The 20,482-nt window shown below is 47.5% G+C and overlaps 1 protein-coding gene across 1 annotated transcript; it reads right to left on the bottom strand.

The window, feature by feature from the left end:
• Nucleotides 1-264: 264 nt before the first annotated feature.
• plppr3 (phospholipid phosphatase related 3) lies at nucleotides 265-19,902 on the bottom strand. Its single transcript, XM_062959617.1, has 8 exons — nucleotides 19,532-19,902; nucleotides 11,556-11,657; nucleotides 10,725-10,910; nucleotides 9,187-9,316; nucleotides 6,786-6,981; nucleotides 4,550-4,607; nucleotides 4,249-4,422; nucleotides 265-2,429 (listed from the first exon to the last, which is right to left on the bottom strand). The coding sequence occupies exons 2-8, from the start codon at nucleotides 11,628-11,630 to the stop codon at nucleotides 1,101-1,103; spliced, it is 2,148 nt and encodes a 715-aa protein (XP_062815687.1). The 5' UTR covers nucleotides 11,631-11,657; nucleotides 19,532-19,902; the 3' UTR covers nucleotides 265-1,100.
• Between the last annotated feature and the right edge of the window lie 580 nt (nucleotides 19,903-20,482).

Raw genomic sequence — 20,482 nt, 5'->3', positions numbered from 1 at the left:
TACGTATAATTTCTAATGTCTTCCCCATGCGATTCCTCTCCAAAAAGCACCGAGTCAAATGACTCTACGACGTTGAAAACCTTCCGACGCAGCGACGTTGCCGAGATTCGAATATTTGCTCGACTTCTTGTGAGAAAGTCAAAATATTCCCCCATAACCCTATCCAACCTTTAATCCGATCCCTTCCTATTTTTTATTTTTCTTCCTAGTAAAATCCACAATTGAGTTATTTGAATCCCAACAAAACAGATGGACCCATCCCCGTGCGTTTCTGCATCCGTTTTCTATTTACACGTTCCCTCATTTTGCCGACAAAACTTTGCGTTGCAAAGTACATTCCGGGAACACAGAGGATTCCTTCTATCATCTGCCTCGAGTTTTACAATCGATAGTTTTACAATCGGTAGTTGCCAATACGTTGTTGATCGGCAGGATTTTTTTTCGGAAATATCCCATAGACGTTCAGCCGAAATGATCACTGCTGGATCTGTACAATTCACGGTCAATGCACGACCACCACGAAACAAACCGCTATCCTAAATACATTTCTCTCTCGTGGAGGGATCGTACACGTCTCCGTCCCGAGTTCGGCACCCGAATCCGAAGTTGTTGATCAGCAGGATTTTTTTCCGAAAATATCCAATCGACGTTCAGCCAAAACGACCACCGCTGGATCTGTACAATTCATGGTCAATGCGCGACCACCACGAAACGAACCGCTATCCTAAATACATTTCTCTCTCGTGGAGGGATCGTACACATCTCCGTCCCGAGTTCAGCACCCGAATCCGAAGTTGTTGATCGGCAGGATTTTTTTTCGAAAATATTCAATCGACGTTCAGCCGAAATGACCACCGCTGGATCTGTACAATTTACGGTCAGTGCGCGACCACCACGAAACAAAGCGCTATCCCCCGAGTTCGGCACCCGAATCCCAAGTTGTTGATCGGCAGGATTTTTTTCCCGAAAATATCCAATCGACGTTCAGCTGAAACGACCACCGCTGGATCTGTACAATTTACGGTCAGTACGCGACCACCACGAAACGAAGCGCTATCCTAAATACATTTCTCTCGAGTTCGGCACCCGAATCCGGCGCGCTAGTCCTTAAACCGCCGGTTGGCTTGCATCTTCTTGTAGAAGTTCTCGGCCTCCTCGGCGGGGCCGTCCTTCTCGCCGACGGACAGGCCGCACGGCTTCCGCCGCAGCGTCGATTCCCGGCTGGCCACCGCCAGCGCGGTCTCCAGGGCCATGGCCTCCGCCGTCCCCAAGGCCGCTCCCACCCCGGCGGCCACGTTGATGGTGGCCACGCTCCCGTATCGGGACTCTATGTCCTGTTCCATGTCGCTGACGGACGAGCCGGGCGACACGCCGCCGCCGCTGCCGCTCTTGCCCGCCCGGAAGCCGCGATAGTCTTTTCCCGCCTCGCTGATCTCGTACACGTCTTGCCCGCCGTCGGAGGGTTGTTTCTGGGCGGCCTTCCACTCCCAGGGCCCGTTCCCGGACGAGAGGTGGACGATGGGGTGGTGCGGCGCGTGGGCGTCGATGGTGACGACGCTGGAGCTGTCCCGCTCGGACGGGGAGCGGTATTGGGACGAGTCGGAGCTGGTGGAGGAGGAGGACGTGGTCTCCGAGTGCTTCGGTGTCACCGACACCATCCCCGGCGGCTTGGACATGGCGATGACCTGCATCAGCCGCGGCGGGTTGGCCACGCGTTGTGCCGCTGAGCCTTTCTCGGCCATCATCATCCACTTGGCCCGTACGGCGGAGCTGCTCTTGGGGGAGATGTTGGCCCCGTTGTTGCCTTGGCTCTCTTCGGGGATGTGGACCAGCTGGGTGGCTCCGGGGCGAGGCTGGATGAGGACACGGGGCCCCAAGGAGGCCCGCTCAGCCGTCCGGGCTTGGACCGTCGGGTACAAGGACGCCGGGACGTGCTCCTCTTCTTCTCCCACTAAGGAATCGGAGCCGACCCGCCGAGCCACCTCCTCGGCTAGCGTCATCCCGCGGCCTTCCACCGACTTCTGCTTCCACTCGGTGATCAGTTGTTTAGAGCGGGAGGCGTCCACAGGCACGTGGATGGTCATGTGGCGCCGGGCCGGGTCGTCCATGGAGGGCGTGTTGACCCGGGGCAAGGTGTTGCTGAAGGTGACCATGTTCTCCTTGCCCATGGGGCTGCGGGGTGCCAAGAGGTCGACGTCCACGCTGGCCCGCTTGAGGCTGCCCAGGGAGTTCTTCTCGCGCTGGACCTGGCGGTTTATCCCGTCCAGGCGGGCCGGGTGCGGGTTCAGCTCGTCTGTGCTCACCGACTTGTTCTGGTGGTAGACCGAGTCGTGGCCACGTTGGGTCAAGGCTCGTAGGGCGTCTTTGGTTGGCGGGTTGGATGGCGTCTTCTCCGCCGGGGCTTGGAAGTTGCCCACTGCATGGTACGCCTGGGAAGTGGAAGGAGACAACGGTTATGGGCCACAATTGAGACGGATCCTACCTAAAACTTAGGAAGAACTTCCCGATGGTCAGAGTCATTCAACAATGGCGAAATATCAGGTATGAAAATAACAAACAAAATATCTAGAAATATATCTGATGGCCAAGAATTCACAACTACTTCAAAACAATTATATTAGTAAACTAGCTGTGCCCAGCCACGCGTTGCTGTGGCGAAGTTTGGTGTTATGGGAAATAAAGTATTGAGGAATTGGTGGTAGTTAAGGTAAAGGGATTGCATCAGATCCAGTCTGTGCTCTGGTCCAGTCTAGGATCTGGCCAGTCTAGGAACGGATCTGGGCCCATAACCAATGTCAGAGTATTAGCAGCGCAGCAGTAGTTGGATGGAATCAGTGGAACGCAGAAAGAAGTGACACCCAGAGACGTTAGTAAAACTATACACAAAGTTTTACTGTAAACAGTAATAATCAAGACCAACAGACTTGCAGACAAACACAGGACTTGACTCTCACTCTAGGCAGACAGCACTCAACTCAACACAGAACTGAACTGATGCAATCAGCAATGCACAAACACTTGTGTCTGGACACTCCCTGGTTCCAGCCACACATCAAGGTCATTACAGCTTCTTAGTAATTAACTTTCCAGACTATACTACACTCTGGATCAGGGGTCCTCAAACTTTTTAAGAGGAGGGCCGATTCACAGTCCCTCAGACTGTTGGGGGGCCGGACTAGGATGAAATAGTCCAAAATTAGGATTGTTGTTGTTGTTATGTGCCTTCACGTCGTTTCAGACTTAGGTCAACTCTAAGTCTAAAGTTTAGGACAGAGGCCAGGTCAATGATCTTGGGAGGCTGCATCCGGCCCATGGACCTTACTTTGGGGACCCCTGATCTAGACAATCTCATAAGACCATAGGTAAGCAAAGAGACCTCCAAAGACCATCTAGATGGTCTCATAAGACCATAGATAAGGAAAGGGATCCTCAAAGACCATCTAGATGGTCTCATAGGACCGTAGGTAAGGAAAATGACCTCCAAAGACCATCTAGATGGTCTCATAAGACCATAGATAAGGAAAGGGATCCTCAAAGACCATCTAGATGGTCTCATAGGACCGTAGGTAAGGAAAATGACCTCCAAAGACCATCTAGATGGTCTCATAAGACCATAGATAAAGAAAGGGATCCTCAAAGACCATCTAGATGGTTTCATAAGACCATAGGTAAGGAAAGGGGTCCCTAAAGGCCACCAAGACCATCTCATAAAACCATAGATAAGTAAAGGCACCCTCAAAGGCCATCTAGATGGTCTCATATGACCATAGGTAATGAAAGTGACCTCCAAAAGCCATCATACGGGCGTAGCTAAGCAAAGAGACCTCCAAAGACCATCTAGACAATCTCATAAGGTTATAAGTAAGCAAAGAGACCTCCAAAGACCAGGTAGATGTAGGTCAACCCTAAGTCTAAAGTTTAGGACAGGGGCCAGGTCAATGACCCTGGAGGGCCGCATCCGGCCCACGGGCCTTAGTTTGGGGACCCCTGCTCTGGATGATGCAACCAGTATGCAATACAGGCAAGACACAAATTGCATTTAAACACTATCAATACACAAATCCCACATTAACAGATCCCCCCGAAGTGATTTTATTATTGTTTTGGAAAATTTAATAAATATATATATATTTTAAAAACAATGGAAAATGCTGCTGCCTGGGAGTCAGTGAATGGGAAGGTCTGGAAGTCTAGGTCCTACCCTGGGTTGCCGTTTGCCCACCCAAATTTGGAAAGGGAACATCTCACCAAGTAAGCGGCAATGCCCGAGCCGATGAGGAAACCCACGTAGACGTCGATGGGGTGGCTGCGGTACTGGGTGATCTGCGTGAGGCCACAAACACCGGCGGCAATGGCGAAAGCGAAGACCAGGATGGGCTTGAGGAGCTTGGTGGTGTCGGAGATGATGGAGTTGAAGTACATCTGCGGAGACAACGGGTTGGTCATTGTCTACACGGAGTTAAGGTCTTGCCCCCTTCCCCGTCAACGCTTTGACCGCCCCGATTTCGTGCTTATTGATACCGTCTTGCTCATCTGGAAGGACACTCACCGAAACATAGACGGCGGCAAAAGCGGACAGCGTGGCGTGTTGGGAAGGGAAGGTCTTCCTAAAAGAGAACGGAGCGGACATTATGGGAGCCTTCTTTTGCGGCAATTGTGAAAGTTTGGGAAATTGAGCGGATCTATCTATGTATCATCTTATCTATTAGAGGTGTGCGAAGCGGCCAAAATCCGATTAGTATTTCATTTCGGAGATTCGGATGGCCTCCGCTGCATTTCGTATCGATTCGGAAGGGTCCCGTTTCGTAATCCGAATCTCCGAAGCGTCATCATTGTTTTGCTCCTTTCTCTGTCATTTCTATGGCTATCGGGATTGAACTTGGCACGCTTGTAGACAACATTTCCGACTTTAAGCCTGCCAAGTTTCAGAAAGTTTTGGTCACCCACTGATATTTAGGAAACATTTCAGAGGCTTCCGTTTTGTTTCGTAATGCTTCGGAGGAGGGTCCCGTTCTGATTAGTAATGCGGAGATTTGTATTTACAACTTTTATCTATAGTTATAGTGATACAATAAAAGGGGAGAGTCACATGTGATCACAAAAGAAGACAAAATAGAATAATAACGAACAAAAAGAACAAAAAAAAATGATGTATATATATATACATAAGAAATAGAACCCTGTTTCCCCTCGACCCTCCCTCCTCTCTCTGGATTACCTTCCAGTTCCTCTGCTCGACATTTTTGTTCTTGGTTTTCCAATTTCTTTCCCGAACGTTTTTCTAAGAACCTGAGAGTGTCTTCACTTAAACAGTTTCTACTTCTGTATTTCCAAGTTTCTTTTTTCCTTGAGATATTTACTTAATTTGTCCCAATATGTTTTTGTGTCCGTTTTTACTGAGATTATCTGCGTTAATGTGTCCATATTTTTTATATCCATCAATTTCCAAATCCATTGTTCTAATGACGGCGTTTCCGCTGTTTTCCAAAGTTCTGCAATCGTGATTCTAGCTGCACTTATCATATATATAAACAGTTTTTCATTGTTTGTATCCGTGAAGAAGTCCATTAGCCCTAATAGAAAGTATTCCGGTTTTAGGACTAGCTTTTTTTGTAGTATGGTCTCCATTTCCTTCTGTATTGTTCTCCAAAACCTTTTTACCTTCTTACACCCCCACCACATATGGAAAAAGTCTCCCTTCTCTTTCTTACATTTCCAACACTTATCTCCATTCTTACTCTTATTGATTTTTGCCAATTTGTATTTACGAATCGTACAACTCTCTGAAATACGGAACGGACCTCCGAAGCTTTGCACAGCCCTACTATCTATCTATTGAAGATCTTACAAAGGAATGGACAAACCTCAAACATTAATGGGCAGCTCTTTCTTGTTGTACGGTTATTTCATTTGACACTGAAATGTCAAATGTCAGAAGGGGTCCCGTTTCATTTCGTAATCCGAAACTCCGAAGTTTCGTCATTGTTTTGCTCGTTTCTCTCTCATTTGTATGGCTATCAGGATTGAACTTGGCACGCTTGTAGACAACATTTCCAACATTAAGCCTGCCAAGTTTCAGAAGGTTTTGGTCATCCACTGATATTTAGGAAACATTTAAAGGAGGAGGCCAGCTTTGCAAAAAGTCGTTTGATTGGCTGACAAGCAAAAAACACAGCATGAAACGCTCTGAAACAACTAATCTTTACTAATTTCTCTGAAACATTTCGAAGGTTTCAGTTTTGTTTCATAATGCTTTGGAGGAGGATCCCATTCCGATTAGTAATGTGGAGATTTGTATTTACGAATCGTACAACTCTCTGAAATACGGAATGGACCTCCGAAGCTTTGCACAGCCCTACTATCTATCTATTGAAGATCTTACAAAGGAATGGACAAACCTCAAACATTAAGGGGCAGCTCTTTCTTGTTGTACGGTTATTTCATTTGACACTGAAATGTCAAATGTCGGAAGGGGTCCCATTTCATTTTGTAATCCGAATCTCCGAAGCTTTGTCATTGTTTTGCTCGTTTCTCTCTCATTTGTATGGCTATCAAGATTGAACTTGGCATGCTTGTAGACAACATTTCCGACTTTAAGCCTGCCAAGTTTCAGAAAGTTTTGGTCATCCACTGATATTTAGGAAACATTTAAAGGAGGAGACCAGCTTTGCAGAAAGCCGTGTGATTGGCCGACAAGGAAAAAACACAGCATGAAATGCTCGGAAACAAGGAATTTTTACTTTCTCTGTCTCAGCCTCCTGTCCTTACGATTAAGAGGGACTTACCTGGCCGAAAGGATGGCGTGCAGGTCTTGACCCGCACAGATGTCCTGTGTAATGTATGGGTTGGAGTCACAGGAGATCCCCAGAAGCGTGTAGTTGGGCTTACAAACGGTCAGAAAAAAGGGGGCGTGGTAGCCGGTGGCCAGCTGGATCACGTCCGTCACGAGGGCCGTGGCACAAAGGCCGAAGACGTGGACACCTGGGCAGTGGTGGAGAGAGGATTGGTTTCAGCAAGGATTGGTTTCATGCCCTTGTCTGCATCCAAAGCATTGGATTGTTTTAAGTTGGAACCGGGTTCGAATTCTGACTTTTAGGGGGAGGGACATATCCTGGGAAGGGGATAAAAAGTATGGAAAGGGAGGCTTATGAAGAAGACGATGGTGAAAGTCTTAGAAGAGGAAGAGACCCCAGGGGACTTCCAGTCCAATCCCCAAAGATAAATAGATATATGGATTTGTAGATAGATATATTCATAGAATCCTGGAGCTGGAAGAGATGGATGGATGGATGGAAGGAACATGGAAGAGACCCCAAGGGTCAACCTCAATAGATGGTTGGATAGATGGAATCATGGAAGAGACCCTAAAGGTCAACCTCGACATATGGATGGATGGATGGATGGAATCATGGAAGAGACCCCAAGGGTCAATCTCAATAGATGGATGGGTGGATGGATGGGTGGATGGATGGAATCATGGAAGAGACCCCAAGGGTCAACTTCAATAGATGGATGGATGGATGGAATCATGGAAGAGACTCTAAGGGCCAACCTTGATAGATAGATAGATGGATGGTTGGATGGATGGAATCATGGAAGAGACCCCAAGGGTCAATCTCAATAGATGGATGGGTGGATGGATGGAATCATGGAAGAGACCCCAAGGGTCAACTTCAATAGATGGATGGATGGATGGAATCATGGAAGAGACTCTAAGGGCCAACCTTGATAGATAGATAGATGGATGGTTGGATGGATGGAATCATGGAAGAGACCCCAAGGGTCAATCTCAATAGATGGATGGGTGGATGGATGGAATCATGGAAGAGACCCTAAGGGCCAACAATGATAGATGGATGGATGGATGGATGGATGGATGGATGGAATCATGGAAGAGACCCTAAGGGCCAACAATGATAGATGGATGGATGGATGGAATCATGGAAGAGACCCTAAGAGCCAACCTCGATAGATGGATGGATGGATGGAATCATGGAAGAGACCCCAAGGGCCAACAATGATAGATGGATGGATGGATGGATGGATGGACTCATGGAAGAGACCCTAAGGGCCAACAATGATAGATGGATGGATGGATGGATGGAATCATGGAAGAGACCCTAAGAGCCAACCTCGATAGATGGATGGATGGATGGAATCATGGAAGAGACCCCAAGGGCCAACAATGATAGATGGATGGATGGATGGATGGAATCATGGAAGAGACCCTAAGGGCCAACAATGATAGATGGATGGATGGATGGATGGATGGATGGATGGAATCATGGAAGAGACCCTAAGGGCCAACAATGATAGATGGATGGATGGATGGATGGAATCATGGAAGAGACCCTAAGAGCCAACCTCGATAGATGGATGGATGGATGGAATCATGGAAGAGACCCCAAGGGCCAACCTTGATAGCTGGATAGATGGATGGATGGATGGATGGATGGATGGATGGATGGATGGAAACGTCGAAGAGACCCCAAGGGCCAACCTTGATGGATGGATGGATGGAATCATGGAAGAGACCCCAAGGGCCAACCTCAATAGATGGATGGATGGAAACGTCGAAGAGACCCCAAGGGAAGAGATCCCAGGGACCAACCTCGGATAGATAGATAGATAGATAGATAGATAGATAGATAGATAGATAGAATCATGGAAGAGACCCCAATGGGCAACCTCAATAGATGGAGGGATTGATGGATGGACAGACGGACGGATGGATGGATGGAGGGGTGGATGGACGGATGGATAGACTCCCTAAGGTAGGTAGATAGAATCATGGAAGAGGCCCCAGGGGCCATGGTGTCCAACCATCTAGTGCAGGCACGGGAAACTTCGTCCCTCCAGGTGTTTTGTACATCAGCTCCCAGAAATCCCAACCACCTTAACATCTGTTAGGAATTGTGGGAGTTGAAGTCCACAACAGCTGGAGGGACAAAATTTGTCCATGCCTGATCTAGTACTCCAGGATATATGATAGCTAGCCCTGGCTTGAAAGCAGTCAACGTGAAAAGGATCTAGGGGTGTTAGTTATAAGGAAGGTGTGATGCAGCGGCCCAAAACTCCAATGCGATTCTCGGCTGCATCCCTAGGAGGTTGGTGTCCAGATGGAGGAAATCGTAGCCTTGCTCTTTCCTGATCACATGGAAGAGGAGGCTGACAAGGTGAACGTACCCACAAACCTGACCGTCCTGCGGAGGAAGGAGTTGAAGTTGCACCCGCCGGCGTTGATGCTGCCTTCGGAGCCGCCCCGGCCTTTCGTCTTGGACTGCAAGCAATACACGATGCCCTCGCCGACCATAATCTGAGGGGTAAATTCATTTATTTACAGCATTTATATTCCGCCCTTCTCTCCCACCCCGAAGGGGACTCAGGGCGGATTACAATGCACACATATGCATGGCAGACAGTCAATGCCGTTAGACATACGACATATATAGATAGACACAGAGACTGGTCTTTGGGAGGAAAGTATCTGCCATCGTTGGTTGTGGATACTGGTGGGGTTGAGTTGGGTTGGTTTGGGCTGGTTCAGGCTGGCTCGGGTTGGCTTGGGACGATTTGGTTTGGATTGGGGTGGCTTGGGTTGAGTTGGGTTGACTCGGGTTGACTCGGGTTGACTTGAGCTGGCTCGGGATGGCTCGAGTTGACTTGGGATGGCTTGGGATGGTTCAGGTTGGCTCGGGCTGGCTTGGGTTGGCTCAGGATGGCTTGGGCCGGCTCAGGTTGGCTTGGGTTGAGTTGCGTTGGCCTGGATTGAGTTGGGTTGACTTGGGCTGGCTCGGGATGGCTCAGGTTGGTTCAGGCTCGCTTGGGATTGTTTGGGTTGGCTCGGGCTGGCTCGGGTTGTCTTGGGTTGAGTTGGGCTGGCTTGGGTTGGGCTGGCTTGGATTGGGGTGGGTTGTGTTAAGTTGGGTTGAGTTGGGTTGGCTTGGGCTGGCTTGGGTTGGGTTGGCTTGAGTTGAGTTGGGTTGACGGGCTGGCTTGGGCTGACTCAGGCTGGCTGGGGCTGTCATGGGATGGTTCGGGTTGGCTCGGACTGGGTTGAGTTGGGTTTGCTTGGGCTGGCTTGGATTGAGTTGGGTTAACTTGGGTAGAGTTGGGTTGGCTTGGGTTGAGTTAGGTTGAGTTGGGTTGGCTTGGGTTGAGTTGGACTGGCTTAGGATGGCTTGAGCTGGCTTGGGTTGAGTTGGGTTGGGTTGGGTTGGCTTGGGTTGAGTTGGACTGGCTTAGGATGGCTTGGGCTGGCTTGGGTTGAGTTGGGTTAACTTGGGTAGAGTTGGGTTGGCTTGGGTTGAGTTGGGTTGAGTTAGGTTGGCTTGGGTTGAGTTGGGTTGAGTTGGGTTGGCTTGGGTTGAGTTGGGTTGAGTTGGGTTGGCTTGGGTTGAGTTGGGTTGGCTTGGGTTGAGTTGGGTTGAGTTAGGTTGGCTTGGGTTGAGTTGGGTTGAGTTAGGTTGGCTTGGGTTGGGGTATCCAGACCTGTAACTCTTGTAAGCCTTGTACCTTGTGGAAGCTTGAACCAAGAAGATTATAGTGTTGGGGAAACTCATTGCGTTTGTATCTTGCTGTGGACCTTGATGAACTGTCAATCCCTGGACTGACCCTCGACTACTGTATTTGGACTACCCTTGAACTATAGCTTCTCTGGCTCGACCCATGGAAAGATGATTACGTTTTAGGCTCTTGCTCCTTGAATGTAGGTCTGTACTCACCGAAGCGGCCGGCGCGGCGAAGGCCAAGCTGAGGAGCATCAAGAGCGGGATCATCTCCTCGTTGGTCTCCACGTAGGGCATGGAGAGCGCCCGGTCGTAGCACTGGAAGCCCACCTTGGCCGGCTTGAAGAGGTCCGTCAGCTCCAGGAAGTAGAGCGTCACAATGGAGGAGGCCACGATGGGCAGCTGGAAGGGCGAAACACAAACAGAGCAAACGCGAGTGGTTCGGAGCCTCTGAGTTCGAATCCCAACCCAACTCAACCCAAGCCAGCCCAACCCAACCCAACCTAACTCAACCCAACCCAACTCAACTCAAGCCAAACCAAGCCAACTCAACTCAACCCAACCCAACTCTACCCAAGCTAACCCAACCCAACCTAACTCAACCCAACCCAACTCTACCCAAGCTAACCCAACTCAACCCAACTCAACCCAGCCTGAGCCAGCCTGAGCCAGCCCAAGCCAGCCCAAGCCAACCCAACTCAGCCCAAGCCAACCCAACTCAACCCAACTCAACCCAACCCAACCCAACTCTACCCAAGCTAACCCAACTCAACCCAACTCAACCCAGCCTGAGCCAGCCTGAGCCAGCCCAAGCCAGCCCAAGCCAACCCAACTCAGCCCAAGCCAACCCAACTCAACCCAACTCAACCCAACCCAACCCAACTCTACCCAAGCTAACCCAACTCAACCCAACTCAACCCAGCCTGAGCCAGCCCGAGTCAGCCCAAGCCAGCCTGAGCCAACTCAACTCAACTCAAGCCATCCCAACTCACCCCAAGCCAGCCCAAGCCAACCCAACTTAACCCAACAGAACTCCTCTTGACTTACCTCCACAAAGTAGAAGCAAGGCAAGAGCGTCATGCTGTCTTTGGGCGGCTTGGGCTTCTCCTTGGCAGAGATCATGGTTTTGCGGCAGCGAGGCCTCAAGCGCTGTCGGGAAACAAACAGAAGAAGCTGCCGAACAGAAGAAGCAGCCAGGCTTTGAAGCTGCAAGGCTATTCGATGCTAATTAATTAATTCCCACTTGCCTCCAATCAGACACCCTGGACATCATTCCACAGATATAGACACCTCCCTTGCCTAGTTTCCAACAGACGGAGGGTGCCTGCCATCGATGTGGGTGAAACATCAGGAGAGAATGCTTCCGGAACATGTCCAGAATGCCCGGAAAACTCTCAGAAGCTTTGCTTTGACAGAAGCTTAAGCCCATTGGCTCTTCATTGCGGTGCCAGGACTCGCTCTCCACTCTGCTCTGCTTCCACTTTCTTTGAACATTCCTTATTCTGTCTCTAAAGGAAGGAAGACTTCCTTGTTGGACTCATGGAGTTGGAAGAAACTCCCCAAAGGCCATGACCTATATATATAAAAATGTAATGTACGTTTGTAGGACTAAGTAAACAACAAAACCACTGGACCAAATCACACCAAATTTAGCCACCTAATTTGGCAATCTATGTTTTTCGAACAAAAAAATCCTGGAAAATAAAGTCCAAATTAGAGAATGAGGAAGAGCCGTTTTCAACCCTGGTTGCTGGTCAGAAGCCAACCCAACTCAACCCAACTCTACCCAAGTTAACACAACTCAATCCAAGCCAGCCCAAGCAAACCCAACTCAACCCAGCCCGAGCCACCCCAAACCATCCCATGACAGGCCCAGCCCAAGCCAGCCCGAGGCAACCCAACTCAACCCAAACCAACCCGAGCCAAGCCAACCCAATCCAAGAGAGCCCAAGCCAACTCAACTCAACCCAACTTAACCCAACCCACCCCAATCCAACCCAGTCCAACCCAAGCCAGCCCAACTCAACCCAAGCCAGCCCAAACCAACCTGAGCCATCCCAAGCCAACCCAAGTCAACCCAACTCAACCCAAACCAACCCGAGCCAACCCAACTCAACCCAAGCCAGCCCAAGCCAGCTCAACTCAACCCAACTTAACCCAACCCACCCCAAGCCAGCCCAACTCAACCCAAGCCAGCCCAAGCCACCCCAGGCCAACCCGAGCCAACCCGAGCCAACCTGAGCCAGCCCAAGTCAACCTAAGCCAACCCAACTCAACCCAGGCCAACGCAACTCAACCCAAGCCAACCCAAGCCAACCCAACTCAACCCAAACCAACCCGAGCTAACCCAACTCAACCCAAGCCAACTCAACCCAACTTAACCCAACCCACCCCAAGCCAGCCCAAGTCAACCCAAGCCAACCCGAGCCAACCTGAGCCAGCCCAAGTCAACCCAAGCCAACCCAACTCAACCCAGGCCAACGCAACTCAACCCAAGCCAACCTGAGCCAGCCCAAGTCAACCCAAGCCAACCCAACTCAACCCAGGCCAACATAACTCAAGCCAACCCGAGCCAACCCAACTCAACCCAAACCAACCCGAGCCAACCCACTCAACACCAACCCCGCACACCCACTCAACCACCCGAGCCAACCCAACTCAACCCAAGCCAGCCCAAGCCAACTCAACCCAACCCACCCCAAGCCAGCCCAAGTCAACCCAAGCCAACCCAAGCCAACCTGAGCCAGCCCAAGTCAACCCAAGCCAACCCAACTCAACCCAGGCCAACGCAACTCAACCCAAGCCAACCTGAGCAGCCCGAGCCAACCTGAGCCAGCTCAAGTCAAACCCAAGCCAACCAACTCAACCCAGGCCAACGCAACTCAACCCAGGCCAACGCAACTCAATCCAAGCCAACCCGAGCCAACCCAACTCAACCCAAACCAACCCGAGCCAACCCAACTCAACCCAAGCCAGCCCAAGCCAACTCAACTCAACCCAACTTAACCCAACCCACCCCAAGCCAGCCCAACTCAAGCCCAAGCCAACCCGAGTCAACCCAAGTCAAGCCCAACTCAACCCAGGCCAACGCAACTCAACCCAAACCAACCCGAGCCAACCCAACTCAACCCAAGCCAGCCCAAGCCAACTCACCTCAACCCAACTTAACCCAACCCACCCCAAGCCAGCCCAAGTCAAGCCCAAGCCAACCCGAGCCAACCTGAGCCAGCCCAAGTCAACCCAAGCCAACCCAACTCAACCCAGGCCAACGCAACTCAACCCAGGCCAACGCAACTCAACCCAAGCCAACCCAACTCAACCCAGGCCAACGCAACTCAACCCAGGCCAACGCAACTACAACCCAAACCAACCCGAGCCAACCCAACTCAACCCAAGCCAGCCCAAGCCAACTCACCTCAACCCAACTTAACCCAACCCACCCCAAGCCAGCCCAACTCAACCCAAGCCAACCCGAGCCAGCCCAAGTCAACCCGAGTCAACCCAACTCAACCTAGGCCAATGCAACTCAACCAAAGCCCTGCCCCTTTAGGCCCCGCCCACTTTGTCTCCTAGCAACCCCCTCGGCCACAATGGTGCCGGGGTACAGCTAAGGATCAGGCTTTTGAGGCTGCAAGGCTATTCACTGCTATTCCACTTGGCCAACAAAGCATTCCCATAAACCACAGCAACACGTGGCCGGGCGCTACTAGTTATTATTATTATCATTACTAATATTACTATTAATATTATTATATATTATACCCTACTTTTTTCTCTCTCCACAAAGCCACCATCCAGTCTAATCACTCCACCAGTTAGACCCATACAATCCTAGGGTTGGAAGGGACCCCCAAAGGCCATCCAAACCGACCCCCTTTTCCTGCAAAATCGGAAGGCAACATCAAAACCCTCCCGACAGATGGCCACCCAGCTTCATAGACATTTGCAGGCTCATGAATGGGAGCATAGAATCGTATCATTGGAAGAGACACCCCATTCTGCCAAAAAGGAAGACACCATCCGATCCCTCCCGACAGATGGCCATCCAACCTCATTGGCATTAGCAGCTGCCATGGAAAGAAATAGGGTGATGGGATCATAGTTGGAAGGGACCCCAAAGGCCATCCAGTCCGAGCCCTTTCTTTTCAATATTATTAGTATATTTCTACGTGTAATATCTAAATATACAATTATAATAGTGTCTTATTATTATTATTATCACATTACTATCAATATATATATGGTATATTTATATTATTATTATATTACTATCAATATTTAATTATTACTTATATTACTATCAATATTATATCTATTATTATATTATTATTACATTACTATCAATATCTATATGTATATTATATTATTATTATATTACTATCAATATTATATGTATATTATATTATTATTACATTACCATCAATATTATATGTATATTATATTTATTATATTATTATCATATTAGTATGTATATTATATTGTTATTATATAACTATCAGTATTATATGTATATTATATTATTATAATACCATCAATATGTATATTATATATTACATTACTATCAATATATGTATATTAAATGATTATTATATTACTATCAATATATATGTATATTATATTATTATTACATTACTATCAATATTATATTATTATTATAATTACCATCAATATTATATGTATATTATTATTCTTTTACTATCAATATTATATATATATTATATTGTTATTACATTACTATCAATATCTATATATATATTAAATTATTATTACATTACCATCAATATTATATGTATATTATATTACTATCAATATTATATGTATATTATATTGTTATTACATTACCATCAGTATTATATGTATATTATATTATTATTATATTACTATCAATATTATATGTATATTATATTATATTATTATATACTATCGATATTATCCAAGACACACCTCTTCCTTGGCAAGAAGAAAGAAAAGGCAATGCATTGCTCGGGAAGAAGATGGAGATAGTCTTTGCAACCAAGCCTGGGAAATTGTAAATCACAACCTCCGAGAATAAAGGAGGAAAGGGTTTGGAAACTATAAATCCCTATGAGGAGTGGCTTAAGAGGCCGGGAGCTGGGAATAGGACCCTCGAAATGCCCGAAACATGGACAGAATGTGCCGGGAATTCTGCCTCAAGCGTCTATGAAATGTGGCGGGAACAATACCCTGGGCGTGGGCAGTGTTTGCCAGGAATTATGTCCCGACCATCCACAAAAGATGCCAAAAATAGGACCGTGAGCATATCCACCCAAGGTGCCAAGGATGGTCCCCGAAACATACCCAGAACGGGACCCCGAGCATCCAAAAATTGTGCCAAAAACAGTACCCAAAGCGACCGCCAAATGTGCCCAAAATGGGTCCCTGAACACTCAACAAGAGTGCCAAAAATGAGAGCCAGAACACCCAATAAATGTGCCCAAAATGATATCCTAAGCATCCAAGAAATGTGCCCAAAATGGGTCTCTGAACACCTTAAAATGTGCCCAAAATGGGTCCCTGAACACTCAACAAGAGTGCCAAAAATGAGAGCCCCGAACACCCAATAAATGTGCCCAAAATGATATCCTAAGCATCCAAGAAATGTGCCCAAAATGGGTCCCTGAACACCTTAAAATGTGCACAAAATGGGTCCCTGAACACTCAACAAGAGTGCCAAAAATGAGAGCCCGAACACCCAATAAATGTGCCCAAAATGATATCCTAAGCACCCAAGAAATGTGCCCAAAATCAAACCATAAGCATCCAAGAAATGTGCCCAAAATGGGTCCCTGAACACCTTAAAATGTGCCCAAAATGGGTCCCTGAACACCTAAAAATGTGCCCAAAATGGTATCCTAAGCACCCAAGAAATGTGCCCCAAAATCAAACCATAAGCACTCAAGAAATGTGCCCAAAATGGGTCCCTGAACACCTTAAAATGTGCCCAAAATTGGATCCTAAGCACCCAAGAAATGTGCCCCAAATCAGACTCTAAGCATCCAAGAAATGTGCCCAAAATGGGTCCCTGAACACCTAAAAATGTGCCCAAAATGGGATCCTAAGCACCCAAGAAATGTGCCCAAAATGGGTCCCTGAACACCTAAAAATGTGCCCAAAATGGGATCCTAAGCACCCAAGAAATGTGCCCAAAATCAAACCATAAGCACTCAAGAAATGTGCCCAAAATGGGTCCCTGAACACCTTAAAATGTGCCCAAAATGGGATCCTAAGCACCCAAGAAATGTGCCCAAAATCAAGAAATGTGCCCAAAATGGGTCCCTGAACACCTAAAATTGTGCCCAAAATGGGACCCCAAACACCCAACAATGTGCTCAGAATGGGATCCTAAGGACCCAAGAAATGTGCCCCAAAATTGGACTCTAAGCATCCAAAATGGTACTCCAAATACTTAAAAATGTGCCCCAAATTAGACCCTAAGCATCCAAGAACTGTGTGCAATAAAGGACCCCAAATGCCCTCTAAATGTGCCTGAAATGGGACCCCAAACACCCAAGAAATGTGCCTAAAATGAGATTGTAAGCATCCAAGAAATCTGCCCAAATCTGACCCTAAGCATCCAACAATTGTACCCAAAGCAGGACCCCAAACCCTCAACAAGTGTGCCCCAAAATGGGACCCAAAGCACCCACTAAATATGCCCAAAATGGGACCCCAAACACCCAAGAAATGTGCCCAAAATTGGACCTTAAAAATCTGAAAGCAAGACCCCAAACACCCAAAATGGGGCCCTAAGCATCCAACAAATATGCCCAACATGGAACCCTAACAACCTAAAAAGTATGCCCAAAATGGGACCCTGAACACCAAACACATGTGCCCAAAATGAAACCCCAAACACCCAAGAAATATGCCCAAAATGGGATCCTAAGCATCCAACGAATGTGCCCAAAATGGGATTGTAAGCACCCAAGAAATCTGCCCAAAATCTGACCCTAAGCATCCAACAAGTGTACCCAAAGTAGGACCTCAAATACCCAACAAGTGTGCCCAAAATGGGACATGAAGCACCCACTAAATATGCCTAACATGGGACCCCAAACGCCCAAGAAATGTGCCCAAAATGGGACTCCAAACACCCGCTAAATATGCCCAAAATGGGACTCCGAACGCCCAAGAAATGTGCCCAAAATGGGATCCTAATCATCCAAGAAATATGCCCAAAATATGATTCTAATCCAACAAGTGTGCCCAAAATGGGACATGAAGCACCCACTAAATATGCCTAAAATAGGACCTTGAACACCCAAGAAATGTGCCCGAAACAGGACCCCTAACACCCAAGAAAATGGGACCCCGAATGCCCTCTAAATGTACCCTAAATGAAACCCCAAACACTCAAAAATTATGCCCAAAATGGGATCCTAAGCATCCAACAAATGTGCCACATATTGCACCCTGAGCATCTAACAAATGTGCTCAACATGAAACCCTAAGCACCTAACAAGTGTGCCCAAAATGGGACCCCAAACACCCACAAAATATGCCCAAAATCAGACCCCGAACACCCAACCAATGTGCCCAAAATGGGACTCTGAACATGCAACAAATGTGCCACAAATTGCACCCTGAGATTCAACAAATATGCCCAAAATGGGACTCCAAACACTCAAGAAATATGCCCAAAATGGGACTCCAAACACTCAAGAAATATGCCCAAAATGGGACTCCAAACACTCAAGAAATATGCCCAAAATGGGACTCCAAACACTCAAGAAATATGCCCAAAATGGGACTCCAAACACTCAAGAAATATGCCCAAAATGGGACTCCAAACACTCAAGAAATATGCCCAAAATGGGACTCCAAACACTCAAGAAATATGCCCAAAATGGGACTCCAAACACTCAAGAAATATGCCCAAAATGGGACTCCAAACACTCAAGAAATATGCCCAAAATGGGACTCCAAACACTCAAGAAATATGCCCAAAATGGGACTCCAAACACTCAAGAAATATGCCCAAAATGGGACTCCAAACACTCAAGAAATATGCCCAAAATGGGACTCCAAACACTCAAGAAATATGCCCAAAATGGGACTCCAAACACTCAAGAAATATGCCCAAAATGGGACTCCAAACACTCAAGAAATATGCCCAAAATGGGACTCCAAACACTCAAGAAATATGCCCAAAATGGGACTCCAAACACTCAAGAAATATGCCCAAAATGGGACTCCAAACACTCAAGAAATATGCCCAAAATGGGACTCCAAACACTCAAAAATTATGCCCAAAATGGGATCCTAGGCATCCAACAAATGTGCCACAAATTGCACCCTGAGCATCTAACAAATGTGCTCAACATGAAACCCTAAGCACCTAACAAGTGTGCCCAAAATGGGACCCCAAACACCCACAAAATATGCCCAAAAACAAACCCCGAACACCCGAGAAATGTGCCCAAAATGGGACTCCGAACGCCCGAGAAATGTGCCACAAATTGCACCTTGAGATCCAACCAGTGTGCCCAAAATGGGACTCCGAACACCCACAAAATATGCCCAAAATCAGACCCCGAACACCCGAGAAATGTGCCCAAAATGGGACCCCGAACGCCCGAGAAATGTGCCACAAATTGTACCCTGAGCATCCAACAAATGTGCCCAAAATGGGACTCCGAAATCCCGAGAAATGTGCCCAAAATGGGACCCCGAACACCCAACAAATGTGCCACAAATTGCACTTGAGATCCAACCCATGTGCCCAAAATGGGACTCTGAAATCCCGAGAAATGTGCCACAAATTGTACCCTGAGCATCCAACCCATGTGCCCAAAATGGGACTCTGAACACCTGAGAAATGTGCCAGAGCATGGGCAGATTTGGTGAGGAGCCGTAGCCCAAACGGCCCCAAAATGTGCCAAGGACGGTGCCCAAGATTGGATCGGATTTGCCGGGAATCCGTATCCTCGAGGGCCGAAGGGTGCCGCGAAGATGTCCGGCGTGTGAGCGAGCCTCCCTTTGTCTGGGCACCCAGCGCTCACCTGTCCCGCATCTGCCTGCCTGTCGCTGTCCTTTGTGGCCGGAGAAATGGGTGGGGGGCGATGGCCGTGGCTCTTGAGGCAAAGCCAAGGGGGCTCCTCCCCGGCTCAGCCCCTCTTTGCGCTCTCCATCCTGGTGGGTTCAGACCCAGCCGGGCTTTGTCTCTTTGCTCTGCTCAAAATGGCTTTGGAAGGGGAGTCTCCGCTCTCTTTTCCCAGCTGCGGCACAAAGAAGGGGAGGAAGAGGAGGGGAGACGGGCCTTTGTGTGGGGCATTATCCCGTTTCCATAGAGAAGGAAGGCTCACGGCATCCTCCTCATCCTCATCCCCATCCTCATCCTCCTCCACCACAAGATGCAGAGATTGGCAGCTGGAGAAACACAGCTGGAGGGGGAAAAAAACATCTCACTCTTGGGTGTGTTTTTTCCCCCTGGCGGTACCCATTGCAAAGCCGTTGCATTAAATAATAATAATAATAATAATAATAATAATAATAATAATAATAATAATTTGGGTGTGTTTTCCCCCCTGGCGGTACCCATTGCAAAGCCGTTGCATTAAATAATAATAATAATAATAATAATAATAATAATAATAATAATAATAATAATAATATTTGGGTGTGTTTTCCCCCCTGGCGGTACCCATTGCAAAGCCGTTGCATTAAATTATTATTATTATTATTATTATTATTATTATTATTATTATTATTATTATTATTATTATTATTATTATTTGGGTGTGTTTTCCCCCCAGCAGCACCAAGTGCAAAGCCGTTGCATTAAATAATAATAATAATAATAATTTAATAATTATTATAATTTATTATTTTTATTATTATTATTATTATTATTATTATTATTATTTGGGTGTGTTTCCCCCCAGCAGCACCAAGTGCAAAGCCATTGCATTAAATAATAATAATAATAATAATTTAATAATTATTATAATTTA

The sequence above is a fragment of the Anolis carolinensis genome, unplaced genomic scaffold (genome assembly GCF_035594765.1).
Source record: "Anolis carolinensis isolate JA03-04 unplaced genomic scaffold, rAnoCar3.1.pri scaffold_7, whole genome shotgun sequence".
NCBI classification, from domain to species: Eukaryota; Metazoa; Chordata; class Lepidosauria; order Squamata; family Dactyloidae; genus Anolis; species Anolis carolinensis.
The sequence above is the reverse complement of the archived record's forward strand: the minus strand, read 5'-3'. Positions and strand labels throughout refer to the sequence as shown.

Excerpts from the sequence above, each read along its gene's own strand:
- plppr3 (XM_062959617.1), bottom strand. The coding sequence starts at position 11,630 with ATGATCTCTGCCAAGGAGAAGCCCAAGCCGCCCAAAGACAGCATGACG. Across the intron at positions 9,317-10,724 it reads TCGCCGCGCCGGCCGCTTCG|ATTATGGTCGGCGAGGGCAT; the intron begins GTGAGTACAGAC and ends TTTACCCCTCAG. Across the intron at positions 2,430-4,248 it reads CGGGCATTGCCGCTTACTTG|GCGTACCATGCAGTGGGCAA; the intron begins GTGAGATGTTCC and ends TCCACTTCCCAG.